Source organism: Rhea americana, unplaced genomic scaffold, assembly GCF_003343005.1.
Source record: "Rhea americana isolate MKP2758 unplaced genomic scaffold, rheAme1 scaffold_299, whole genome shotgun sequence".
Taxonomy (NCBI): domain Eukaryota; kingdom Metazoa; phylum Chordata; class Aves; order Rheiformes; family Rheidae; genus Rhea; species Rhea americana.
In genome coordinates, this window is record NW_028186422.1 from 440,216 (window position 1) to 452,880 (window position 12,665).

Below are 12,665 nucleotides of genomic sequence, written 5' to 3' on the forward strand. Positions count from 1 at the left end.
AGGAGGAGTGGGCTAGGGAAACAGTACATTTTTGAAACAAAGTTTTACAGCAGACTGGATCCATATGTATGTTCTCTAATCCTGATTCATCACTAGACATTGCTTCTTTATTACTTTCTTCTCTAAGTAAAATAGATATTCCAAAAAACAGTTAGTGCTCTGGTTTAAACAGCCAGCACTTTTCTTTTTGAAAAATTTAAAAAGGTTCAGGAAACTGAAAGAGTATAGTAATCCTTCCATGCTTGTGAATGTAGCAATATTTTATTTTACTTCCATGTTCCTTTCAGCATAAGGTGCTTATGAAAGAAGAGGAAGAATCAAAACCATTTGTATGATCGCATATTATTTTCAAATTTTATACAGCAGCAAGGAGAAGATTAGTAGATAAATACACTATTATATTTGAAGCTAATATGACAGTGAAATAGAGTAACTTGTAATAGTTGCAAACAGCTTTCATTAAAAAGCTGTTATAACAAAAATATTTTCTGTTTACAATTTTAGAACTTCAAATTAGGGATCCTCAATTCTTTTTTCTCTAGTCTCCATACTTTTTTACTGTGTGTGAAGGCAACAGATTCTCTCATTTTATTTTCTTGTCTTCAAGAGAAGCTCTGTCAATGATCCCTTACTTTTTTATCTGATGTATTTTTACTCAAGACCTATTTCCGTTAGTACCTGTTTACTCATTAAAATTTGTTTGCTTGATCTGTTTGTACATTAAGAGAGCTCTTGCAGGTGGATAGTCTTCTCTTCTGCTTTCATCTTAAAACRAAACTACACTGCTCTCACTTTGTACTTTCTCTTTATTATTGAGTATGTGAATTACTAACATAATTAAGAATTATAATAAAGTCAATCTTAATAACAGTGAGAAGAACATGCACACCTAGGCATTTTTGGAAATATCACCCTGCAGTGTCACCTCTTGCTTTTTCCAGGAAGGATATCCATACTGAAATTTCTGTTAGTACAATTCCTGTGCTGTCTTCCCCCATTATTTGCTATAGCAATTATGCCAGCAGAAGTATAATGTGTGGAAGTGTCCAAGATAAGTAATCATTCTGTAATGGTTATAAGGGAACTTCGTCTCATGCATTTAAGAAAAGAGACAGGATCATTCTTCTGTGAGAGATACAATTAGTCACCCAGATTAGAAGTAATTTTTACATTTCCTTTTGTAAATGTTGTTTAAATCAATTCAGAGCAAGCATATTTAATGATGATATATATTATTAGATAATATTTAGTATTATTATATTTAATTGCAAAGTAACATTGAATCTGAAGAAGTGTCTAGTTCCCTTTACTGGTTTTCAGTATATGCATAATATTATTTAACTACTGGTAGGCATATTATTCTTGCTGATACTGGTACCCACACAGAAGTGTCTTGCATTCTTTCTCAAAAATAAATAAACAAACAACCCTACTACCCTACGTCTAACAAATCTTAAAAATTCTTCTAAGGATGATCACTTTCATCTAAGGTGGAAAAAACTTAACCTATGTAAGCATTACTTTGCCTTAGGTCATCCAGACTCCCAATAGAGTCAATGAAAAAAGGGAAACTCCAAATGGCCATTTGATCCTTCTTGAGACAGTTAATGTGGATTGTGGTCTGTATCACTGTTTCTCTCCACTGGCAGTAGAAGCAGCTGTAGACTAAATGTTTAATTTCCACACAGTGAAATTTAGATTTTATGAATCATATTAAAGGAATTTAAGTTAGATCGCTTGACTCTCAACCATTTGAATGTTTGAAATATCCTTTCCTGTGTGTGAAGGTGATATGTATTAGCATAGAATATGATTAGTAGAGAAGAGAAATTGCATAACAAGATTCTGTTTACTAGTAACTAACATTTCTTCAAATACAATGCATTTCTCCTAAAGAAATGAGTGTGATGTTTCTTAGATGCTTAACTATATCTTTAAATCTTCCATTATGGCTTATATCCAATTCCTTTTTTTGTAATTTATTTTATAACTAAAGATATGGAGGTTTATATTTGTTTTAAATTGCAATGTAAAGGAGTTTCTGAGTTTAACAAAAACAACGTATTAAAATAATGCATTACCATATTTTTCCAGGAGAACATTCTATCAGCTTTTTTTTTTTTCCTAAATAAATTTAGGATTGCCTTGAAAGTAATTGTTTACAATGGTCAGGAATGAAATTTTGCATGCTAACCGGTATTATAATCTGGGAATATTAGAAAGTACATCGGGAACAGGCAGAAACGTGAATTATTTAGTTCACAGTATGCTGCATGAAATTCTTACGATTTTTGAAATATTATTTAGGTAAGAAAATACACTTTACCTCAGAATATGGCAGATTGACAAAATATGCTATGAAAGACCTATATTAGATCACAGAACCAAAACTCTGACTTGTCAAAATAAAGATACAAATGCTTATTCTAGTGATGCTTTACAAAGTTATGTCTATCCTTGAATATATTTAGTTTTCCTTAAACGTTCTTCTACTACATTTTTGTTTTTAATAGCACTACTGTAATTATTAACACTGTTTTAAAATGAGACCCCTTACGAGGGTAAATCAAAATATGAAAAGGTACAGGATATGTATGTAGATATACATACTGCAGAAATCTATTTTTATACTTTATTTTGTCTCATAAAACTACAGTTTCAGAAAATTATAAATTTTCAAACAATTTTGAACAAAATATTTTTAATTTTTATGATTAGACATTGAGTGAAATTTAGTTTTAGTAATTTACATAAGGACGCTTCTGCTTTTGTATTTCTGTGCAGCCTCCACCGCCTTCTCATGAAGTAACAGTTTATACCTGCCATCTTTTATTGTATAATGTAACTAAGGAGAAAAATATTAAGAGGTTTTAACTTCATATACTTTAAGAATTATCCTATATAATTTTTACTGAATTATTATAGTAATCTTTAAAACAATTTTTCAGTAATAAGGACAGTTGTTATCACCAGCTAGTSGTGACTGCTGTCTTTAACACTTGATAAATCTAAAATACTACACCAAAGACTTCTGTCTTGGTACTAGAAAATACAGAAATTTATTTTTTCACTTTTTTGTGTCTTTTCTGTATCAAATAAGAGTAAGCGAAATCAGTACACCTGAATACTTTATGACTTGACTTACGCTAGTCAAACTTTTTATTCCCCGTAATTAATAGATCAGATGACCTGTATCTGTATTTTGAAATAACTAACTTACATCATTTTAATAGGTCATAAAGCTTGCTTTTGAAGAGTTTGAACTGGAAAGAGGCTATGATACCCTTACAGTTGGAGATGCTGGGAAAGTTGGTGATACCAGAACAGTGTTGTATGTGTAAGTATAGAACTTCAACAGCTTTCTTTGGAAATTTGCTATCATAGGTTATTTATTCTGAGTAATATCTATTTAACTTTCTAATATTATTATTTTCTAATATAATGTAAGCTTATTTAAGATATTATCAAAAAATAGTTCATTACAAAACCCCTTACTTTATGCCCTCTGGGTTAATGGAGAGGGTAGGCTCCTGTAGAGAGTGGATTCATTTCATCTACCTTAGCCATCCTATTTTTGGATGAGAGGAATTACTTTTAACAGATGCTCATTTTCCTTCACTTGATTGTAAAGGGAACTTATCACAAGACATTCAGCTGTACATTGTAGATGGCTAAGTTAGCATGTTGTGTGTTATTTCACAATAACATTATTTGACATTGTATGAAATTTACTGGACAAAAGCAGTATTGAACACATTTGATAAAAGCATCCATCATAATTTTATATTTTGAGTCACTTTTTGGACCATGTGAATGTTACCGTTCACCATGTGAATTACTGAGTTTTTTTGCATAATCTTAAAAAAAATGAGTACAGTTAACACAGACAGATATTATTTTAAATTAATTAAAGTATTTTGGAGGGATGAGTCTGGAGGAAAACAACTCCCTTTTAAGTATTTGTTTATAAATTCCTAATGTTTTTTAATTGATACTCTCTGAAATATGTTACCAAAGACAGTACATAGAACATGCCTTGTTTAATTGATTTTAAACAGCTAAGACTGGAAAATGATTGGATTGTTCATGCATTGCATTTATTTCTTGTATTGCAGTTGTAACTAGCTGTTACTAAAGAGATTGAATCCTTTATTTTAAGTGCTGGAAAAATAAAATAAGAAATCATTCCTGGTCTAAGAACTTACTATTTAAGCATAGCACCCGTGTTTATTTTTCCTTCTTATATTTTGCAGACCTGTTACGTACTTCTACGGTCTTTTTTGGAGTGCTAACTTAATTGGTTGTTAGTTGTTGATTGGAGAAAAGATTTGCAGATTTTTTTTTTTTTGTATTGGGATACACAAATATCCAAACCTGCTTCAGAATGAAGTTTTTGAACTCGGTAGTAAATTTAGTAATCTGAATAGTTCATTCTGTTGTTATGTCGAATCGTTCACTCTGTATATCGAAGTTTGCAATTCTCAAATTACTTACCAAGTAATTATTTATTAAGCTTATTTCTTTATTTTTCTATTTCAAGGGAATTAACCTATAATTACATAATCTATATTTATTTTCTACGACCACCAGAGGAAAAAAAAGCAAAAAAACTCAGCTCATATTAATTGCTATTTTTGGTCTGTATCCAAGAGGGTAGACCCCCATAATCACATCACTTCCAGTAACTATTTTCCACTCTAAAAATATTCTAAAGATTTCTGTGGCAGATACCCATCTCAAAATCCACTTTAGAATGCACTTGCATTTCTAGCACTAGTGTAATGCTGTAATGCTCTCACTACAGAGACACACAGTACCTATCCAACCCTTCCTTCAATATGATTTTTGACTGAAATAGCTTCTGTTTTATCCTTGTTTCCCTCCAGCCTATCATTTTAGATTAAAGACAGAGGGCAAACACTGTACTGTGTTGTCAATTGTACATTTGATTGAAAAAGGGATATGCAATTAGATAGATCTGTGTTTTGCATTGCAATACTTTCTGTGTTAGCATTGTCCTGAAAATCATTTAATCAAGAGTGTAAATGATTAATAACTTAAACACTATGGAAATCCAGGAAGGTCAAAATATGAAATTAGGAATTTTACAATCATAAGTAGTAAATTTGAATTTTTATTGAGACTGTGTTTTTGGATTGTTAAACCCCAGATGTATTATGCATTATGAAATACAATATGTTTAACCTGCATTGCAGATATGCTGCATTTGACTTGCTTTTGAGAAAGGTCTCTTGTAATGCAAAGCAACTTTCTTCCTGAAACATTAGGTGCATTTCTAGACTACATTATCATGAGAAAGCTCATAACTAAATGTCAAAGTGATATTCTTACCAAAATTTTCTGTTAGTTAATTTTAATAACTTCTATTATATTTAATGAGGTTTGAACAGTACCATGCAGTATTTTATTCTTCCCAGGAGAGTGAAGCAGCTTACAGCAAAGATTTTTCTGTCTAGACTTAATTTATAATTTTCAGGAAGTTTAAAATAAGCTTTTCTTATACTGAGCAAGTTTCTCTTGTCAGCTTAGATGCCAACATTTTTGCGGAAAGTCTATAAAGTACCATCGTAGAAGTTCATGTATTTAATTTTAAAGCTCCATATGWTTTTTAAAAAATAGTTTGAACTGACTATGAGAAAATAAATACTTTTCTACACTCAAACCTAATTTCTAAGTGATTTGAACCTTTTTCCCTCCATATAGTATTGTCATGTCTGAACACACAAACCTGAGCCTCCTACAGAATTTTCGAGGTCTCAAAGCAGCTAGAGCCTTGAGGTAGCAGTAGACTCTAGGTGCTTTATCCTAAGCTTAGTATTGATGCCCTACAATGGAGCAGGGCTCAGTTATACCAGGATATTTATAAACCAGGCATCCAGTGGACACTGGGAACTAGCAGAATAGTAAAAAGAGGAGCTTTAGGAATTTGATGGAAGAAGATTTGGGGAACTGACAAGGATCTCAATATATAAATGAGCGGTCATCACACAAGCTGTATAATGTGCAAATTCTCAAACGTTAGTGATCATCTGTAAGACCTCATAGTTGCATTAGTAATTGCAGCTAGATAAGGGTGGAGAGAGATATAGAGYACAGAGTATACAGCGCAAATTTAATTTCTGGAAGAAATTGGAAAAATAATTAAAGAAATTGTAAGTACATGTACAAAAACACTGAGATGGAATAACAAGCAATATACATTGATGAAGAGCAAATCACTTCAAATTAATTTAATTTATTTCTATGACAGTTTATCCAGCACTGTGAATAGAGTAAAAAAGTGCATGTCATCGGTCTTTCATAAGAAGTAAAAATTATGCTGGGCAGAAATTAAAATAGGAAAAAAAACAATTACTCTAGTCACAGTTCACGTTCCTAGTCATAATTAGAACTGACAGTAACATCTATGTATAGAGGGCTTAATGTTTCGCATGTTTCAGTTTTTTAAAACTTCCCTAATTTTAGGGCCTATAGTAACCTTTGCTAAGCTTGCATTTGTAGCAGATTTTACCATCAATTGCTCAATAGCTTAACTAAATGCAGAAATGCTTGTCAGTATATGTATTTTTTTAACAATTGCTTCATTTGGAAGCATTACTTGATAAAAAAATTTAAAAGCATTGTTTTATGGTGAATATATGCTGAGATTGTTAGCTCCGCAAATAGAGCCATAGAACTTAACTGAAAAGTAACCTAATGGGTTTAGGCTATAAAGTTCTGATTGTAGTTATTTTTCATAAATAAAGGAGGCTGATTAGAAGCTAACAACTACCCCTGCAAAATTATCCAGTAGTGCTAACTGTGCATGAGGTCAGAATTATCAGTCAGGACACTTCCTGCAATGCCTCTTTTTGTGCTCTTAAGTTCTTGTAAATGAAACTAACATTTTGCATTAGAAGACTTGCTTTACTTTTAAATGCTTCTATTTAAATATTCCTTTTTGACAATAATGTATTAAAATTTATTTTCCTTTTTTGAATTGAGTCCCTCAATTTATAAATCTACTGTTAACTTTTCATTAATAGAAGGTCAAACAATTTCAATTTTTCCACAGTACAAAAAAAAACAAAACACAAACTAGTGGGAGATGCTGTTTAGTAAACACTGTCCTTTCCTTCTTTTCACACACATTTTGGAAATCTAATGGGTGTTAGAAAGCACCCTACCTTTCCATAATGGCTAAAAATTAGATTTTCTTTTTATATATCTCAAACACTATTGAGTCTGACTTCCTAATAACTTATTTTATTTCATATTGCTTAAATTCAGAAGAAAAAAAAGTAAGAATTTTTTTGAAGTGGTAAAATGTAGGAGGAAGTATAATTTTATAATACTGTATCAGAGTTTCTCCACTGATTAGCTAAGTAGTTGACATTGTTGTATTAAAGGAAAAATATATAGCCAAGTAAAATTGGTGATTTTTACTGACACTTATTGCACATCACAGCTTCAGCAGTCAAAAGTTTCAAAGCTTTACCTWGCCATATGGGTACAATTAATTACACAAATAGCATAGTGATTTGCCATCTGTGTAGACCAGAACAATACCATAACACTGTTTCTTTAATAGGAAAAGAAAACTTGGACAAACAATGAAAAGGCATTTACTTCAAAATAGGGAAATATTTTCCCATATACAGAACTCAAGGTGTTTATGATTGAATTTTAAAAAGACTTTTTGCTTTATAGGGTTTAATGTCATAGATGTGGATCTATTGACTTCTGAATGCTGTGCTTCATGCAGCTTTATTGTTCTAATGCTTCCAAAACAAACATGCAATTATTTAAAATGTTCTGCACCGTAAGAGAACAGGAAAAGGGAAAAGAAAAGATTGCAGAAAAGGCTCAAAGCTTTTTCACAGAGATAGATATATATGAAATTCTTTATAAATAAATATATATAGAGAGATGTAAATATGTGTGTGTGTGTACAAAGATATATATACACACAAACACATATATATATACATGTGTGTGTGTGTGTGCATGTGACTGTATGGAATATCCTTAACTGGAAGAAAGTGTTCTTTTAAAACTACAAATTAATAGATACTAGTTATTAATATTTGTAGGAAATAGGTGCTCAGGTGATATTAAGTTTATCATTAAGGATGATCTGTAAAGATGAAACCAGATATTGTAGCAGAGGTGCTTGAATACATATATGTAGATGAAAACTACGCACTGTTTTTTTTTTTTTTTTTTAATGAAGGGGGAAAAAACACGTTGAGACTGCAAATATAAAAAATAAATTTTAAAAGATGATTTTTAGACCCTTGGCAATTAGATCTCAGGCCTRAAATCTAAACTTCAGTCTCTTTCATGGATCAAGAGGCATCTCATTCTCATCCCATCACAACTAAGAGAAGCTTTTGGAGTTTTTTGATTGTTTATTTGTTTATAAAAATAATAAAATATATTTTGAATTCAGTGTATGTGTCTGCAGTCACATACTTTCTAATCTTTTTTTTTTGTAATATATTATATTCTTTTTCTATCTGTGCTACTTATATATATTCTTGGTTGGTGCTATGCATGTGTCATAAGCTTTTTGAATTTGAGCATTTATTAAGATCATAGAATCATAGAATCAGTAAGGTTGGAAGGGACCTCTGGAGATCATCTAGTCCAACCTCCCTCCTCAACCAGGGTCACCTACAGCATGGTAGACAGGGTTGCATCCAGGCGGGCCTTGAAGATCTCCGGAGAAGGAGACTCCACAACCTCTCTGGGCAACCTGTGCCAGTGCTCTGTCACTCTCACAGGGAAGAAATCGTCTTGTACTACTCACATATTCTAAACTAGATAAGAACAAACAATATTTCTGGTCCGGAACGACATACTTAAAAGCATTCCCTTGGCTCATTCTTCTGTGAAGTATGGCACATGGTCAGATGGGTAGATAATCTGAATGTGTAGTTATTGTTTCACTGGGAAAATATTAAAATAAATACCGTTGGATTATTTTTATAATGAAATTCAGTGTCTTTGTGATATGATGACAGTTTATTCTGTTATTTTATTTGTATGCTGCACAGACCTTTATATAGAGTAAAAATATCCCGTGTTACTTAAGCTTAGAATTTTAGAGTTTGTTTTACCTGCATTCAGATATTATCCATGCAGGTTTGATACTGTAATCAAGTTACTCTGTACGAAAAGGGCCATTTCAACACTCGTTGCTTGGTTAGGCAATAGATTTACACATCTGAATAGCCTTTGAGAAATTCTTGCAGGGGAATCACAGCTGACTTCCTTTAGATCTCCATGGTTATCAAGAAGCTTAAGTGAGTTTTACTTCATTGCTAAAAAATTCAAATATTTATATAAAAAAGATTAAAGAGTGAAAAATACAGAGCAAGAAACCTAAACCGTTATGGCCTGGTATTTAGGTTAACTCTTTTATCTGGTAAGACAAGTCAGAATAAATGTTATTACCGTGGTTTCAGAAGATGATGTCCAGTATTTATAATTATTCTTCATCTTTTCTTATTTTGCATATCTACTTTTGTAAGCCTCTCCTAAATCACTTTTGTTCATGTACCTCACTGGTGAGGCATTTTCCTTTTAGAAACTTATAGCACTTATTTAAATAAATGTCACAGTTTTGTCAAGTTATTATATCAGTAAGGTTATATTAATTATTCTGACTTTAAACTAACACCTTTCTTTTTGAACATGTACAGTTCCTAGTCAATTTGGCAAGCAACTCAAAAATTCCAGACTAACCAGCTCTTGTACTTATGTTTTCATCGTTACAATTAACACAGGTCAAACTTTGCAACTTAGCTGTGTATCACTGTGTATTATCAATTTCCTTACTTATCCAAGATAACCTACGTCCGTTTGCTTATGCTAGCTGCAATAGATTTTTTTTTTTTCCAATTACTTTTCTATGGAATTAAAGCCATAATACTGTCAACCACTTGCTACCGGGTGATAATCAAAAATCTTCTAGACCACGTAAGAGCATGTATGGCCATTACAACAGCAATTTTAAGAAAGCTGGCAGTAGTACTACCCGAGCCCATTCCACTCAGATGAGAGACATTAAATTTTTGCCAATTTCAATAAAAAAGTAACAAAGCAATAAAATTTACATATGATATGTAGAGCTTCTTGTTTATAACCTTGCTGCATGAGCTTTTAAGTGAAAGACGGAGGGAATTCCTATAGCTTACCTCATGGTTCTTCAGTCTTCACTTCCCACCTTCTCCTTCTTTACTAAAAGCTACTTTAAAGCTTCTTTGTTGAGAAATTCTGCATCTATGGCGTCTTGTGTCAGTTCATCACAGTATTTGTTTTACTTATCTCACATCTATTTATTTATCATAGTCAAAAGTCTGACTGAGCTGACATCTCATTGTAACGGTATGATAGTCAGTGCAGTATGTGACTCATTCAGATAAAACAGAGTCTACATTAACAAACTGGGCAAATCATTGCTATTTCCCTACATCAAGTGTGGCTACTGCAGTGCCTGAAGGTTCCATCCCAAAAGCTTCCCATATGCAGAGCTCTACCTGGAGTTCAGCAGAGGTGTTCACTCCACGTGATTTTATTCTTTTTTTTGGCTTCCAAGTTTATAAGCTCAGTCACATTATCAATAAGTATTCTAGAGAAAAAGTAGCTCATCAAAATTAAGACATGATCTTAAAGATTCAAGACTACAAACTATTTTTCTAAACAACAAAAGCCAGAAATATGACTCATACTTCTCCAAATAGTGATTTCTGGGTACATTCAGTCTAAAAGTTCTCTATTATTGGACTATATTTATATATACCTTTATTAGGCAAAATGCCTAGTATTATCCAGTGGTCTGAGTATTAATTCCTTAGCGATGATGAACTGCAGCTCAAACCTCTGTACATCAGTGTCACAGAAATTTTCCAGAAAGAATATCCTGCATACAAAGAATGCTTAGTGCATAGACTTAATGATTAACCAGAAGTTTACACAGGACACAAAATTATCTTTTCCTGCACCTAAACCTAGGTATGCCCAGCTACTCAGGAAAAAAAAAAAAAGAAATATAGCAGTTCCAAAAACATTTGCGTCATTGATCATTTCAGAAATGATGATCACAAATGGATTAAATGGAATGGCTTTCATGTCATTCTGTTCTCATTTTTTAGCTCATGCCATATTATTTAATTAAAACAATTATGGAATACAGGATAGAAACTTCCTACTTGGGTCTTGGTCTTTTCTGTCTTTAATGGAAGTTGTATATGCATATTCGACAACTCAGCTTCATATAATGGAGGTGGAGGTGTCTGAGTGAGAATGGGCATATATTATTCAGTTTTTCTATAGCAGACAAAGATGGTGGACTCTGGACATAGAAAAAATGCATTTGTTCATAATAAAATTTATACAACTTTTTATGGTAGATTTTTTTTGTGAAGAAAATAGATGAAGTTTTTTTTCTCAATAGTTTTTTGAAAATCCTCATTGCATTATCATGTCATGATTCTAGATTTGCAGTAGAGGTCACTGAGAAGGACTAAAGTTTTGTAGTGTTATTCACCAGCTTTTCGGATATGTGTTGCACTGAAGTGCACATCTGTATGTCATTACCATGCATTGTTGCATGAGAAATCATTTTCTTCTTAAATTTAACAGACTATTGTGAGTTGTTAGAATGAGGCAGATTAGGTTGTAGTAACTTTGTATGGGCACATGCACTGTGAAAGAGGTAAACCAACTACTTTCACTTTTAAAAAAGCATGGCAAAAAAGCAATAATAATTAAAAAAGTGAAAATATTTTAGCTCATATAGTCCTTTCTGTCTCTAATAACTACTTAGTTAACAAAAGTATTAGGTAGGAACAGCTTTATTAGAAGTGTTTGATCATTCCTAGTTTGGATATAATCATTCACTATTTTCTTCTAAATCTGCATGTTTTTCTAATCCATATAAAATAATTATTTCTATAAGAAATTAGATGACCAAATCACTAGGCTAATATATTGTAAATAGATCTAAATTAAATTCTGTAAAAAACTTGGGTTTTTTGCGGGTCATTTATGCCTCTAAAAATGACTTTGCAATTTATTGTGTATGCAGACTTACTGGATCTAGTGTTCCTGATCTTATTGTGAGCATGAGCAACCAGATGTGGCTTCACTTACAATCTGATGACAGCATTGGCTCTCCAGGATTCAAAGCTGTTTATCAAGGTATGAACTATATTTTAAACTCATGTTGTAGCTTCTTTCATTATATCTCAGGGAATCTAGTTCAAATAGGTATTTGGTCCTTTTACAAATTTAAAGTTTTGATACTATCTCTACTGTTAATTAATGAATAATGGAAAGAGAGATTTTTGAACATGTGTAAAGTAATTAAAAATAATGGAAGTTAAAAATTTCTATTTTTTCCCTTGAAAGTCAATACTATATACTGATTTCTATCATCTTTGAAAAATATAAAGTGTTATATGCTACAGATGTAATTCTTCATTCTTCTCCTAAGATATCTTATTTGAAAATTGTGGTTAGTGTTCTAAACCTGCATTGGGGTAGTTACAAAACTAAAATTTTTTTCATGCCTCATAGAGAATCTTCACAGACATAGGTCAAAATTAGTATGTAATGCAGAAAACAGAACAGATATATTGTATATAGCTGTGGAAATT

General features: G+C 31.9%; 1 protein-coding gene across 1 annotated transcript in view; it reads left to right on the top strand.

Moving 5' to 3' along the window:
• CSMD1 (CUB and Sushi multiple domains 1) overlaps positions 1-12,665 on the top strand; it is a 626,201-nt gene that overhangs the window by 290,762 nt on the left and 322,774 nt on the right. Inside the window, exons 11-12 of the mRNA XM_085309436.1 lie at positions 3,234-3,337; positions 12,095-12,207. Coding sequence (XP_085165562.1) covers positions 3,234-3,337; positions 12,095-12,207 — 217 coding nt within the window. The remainder of the gene's footprint in view (positions 1-3,233; positions 3,338-12,094; positions 12,208-12,665) is intronic.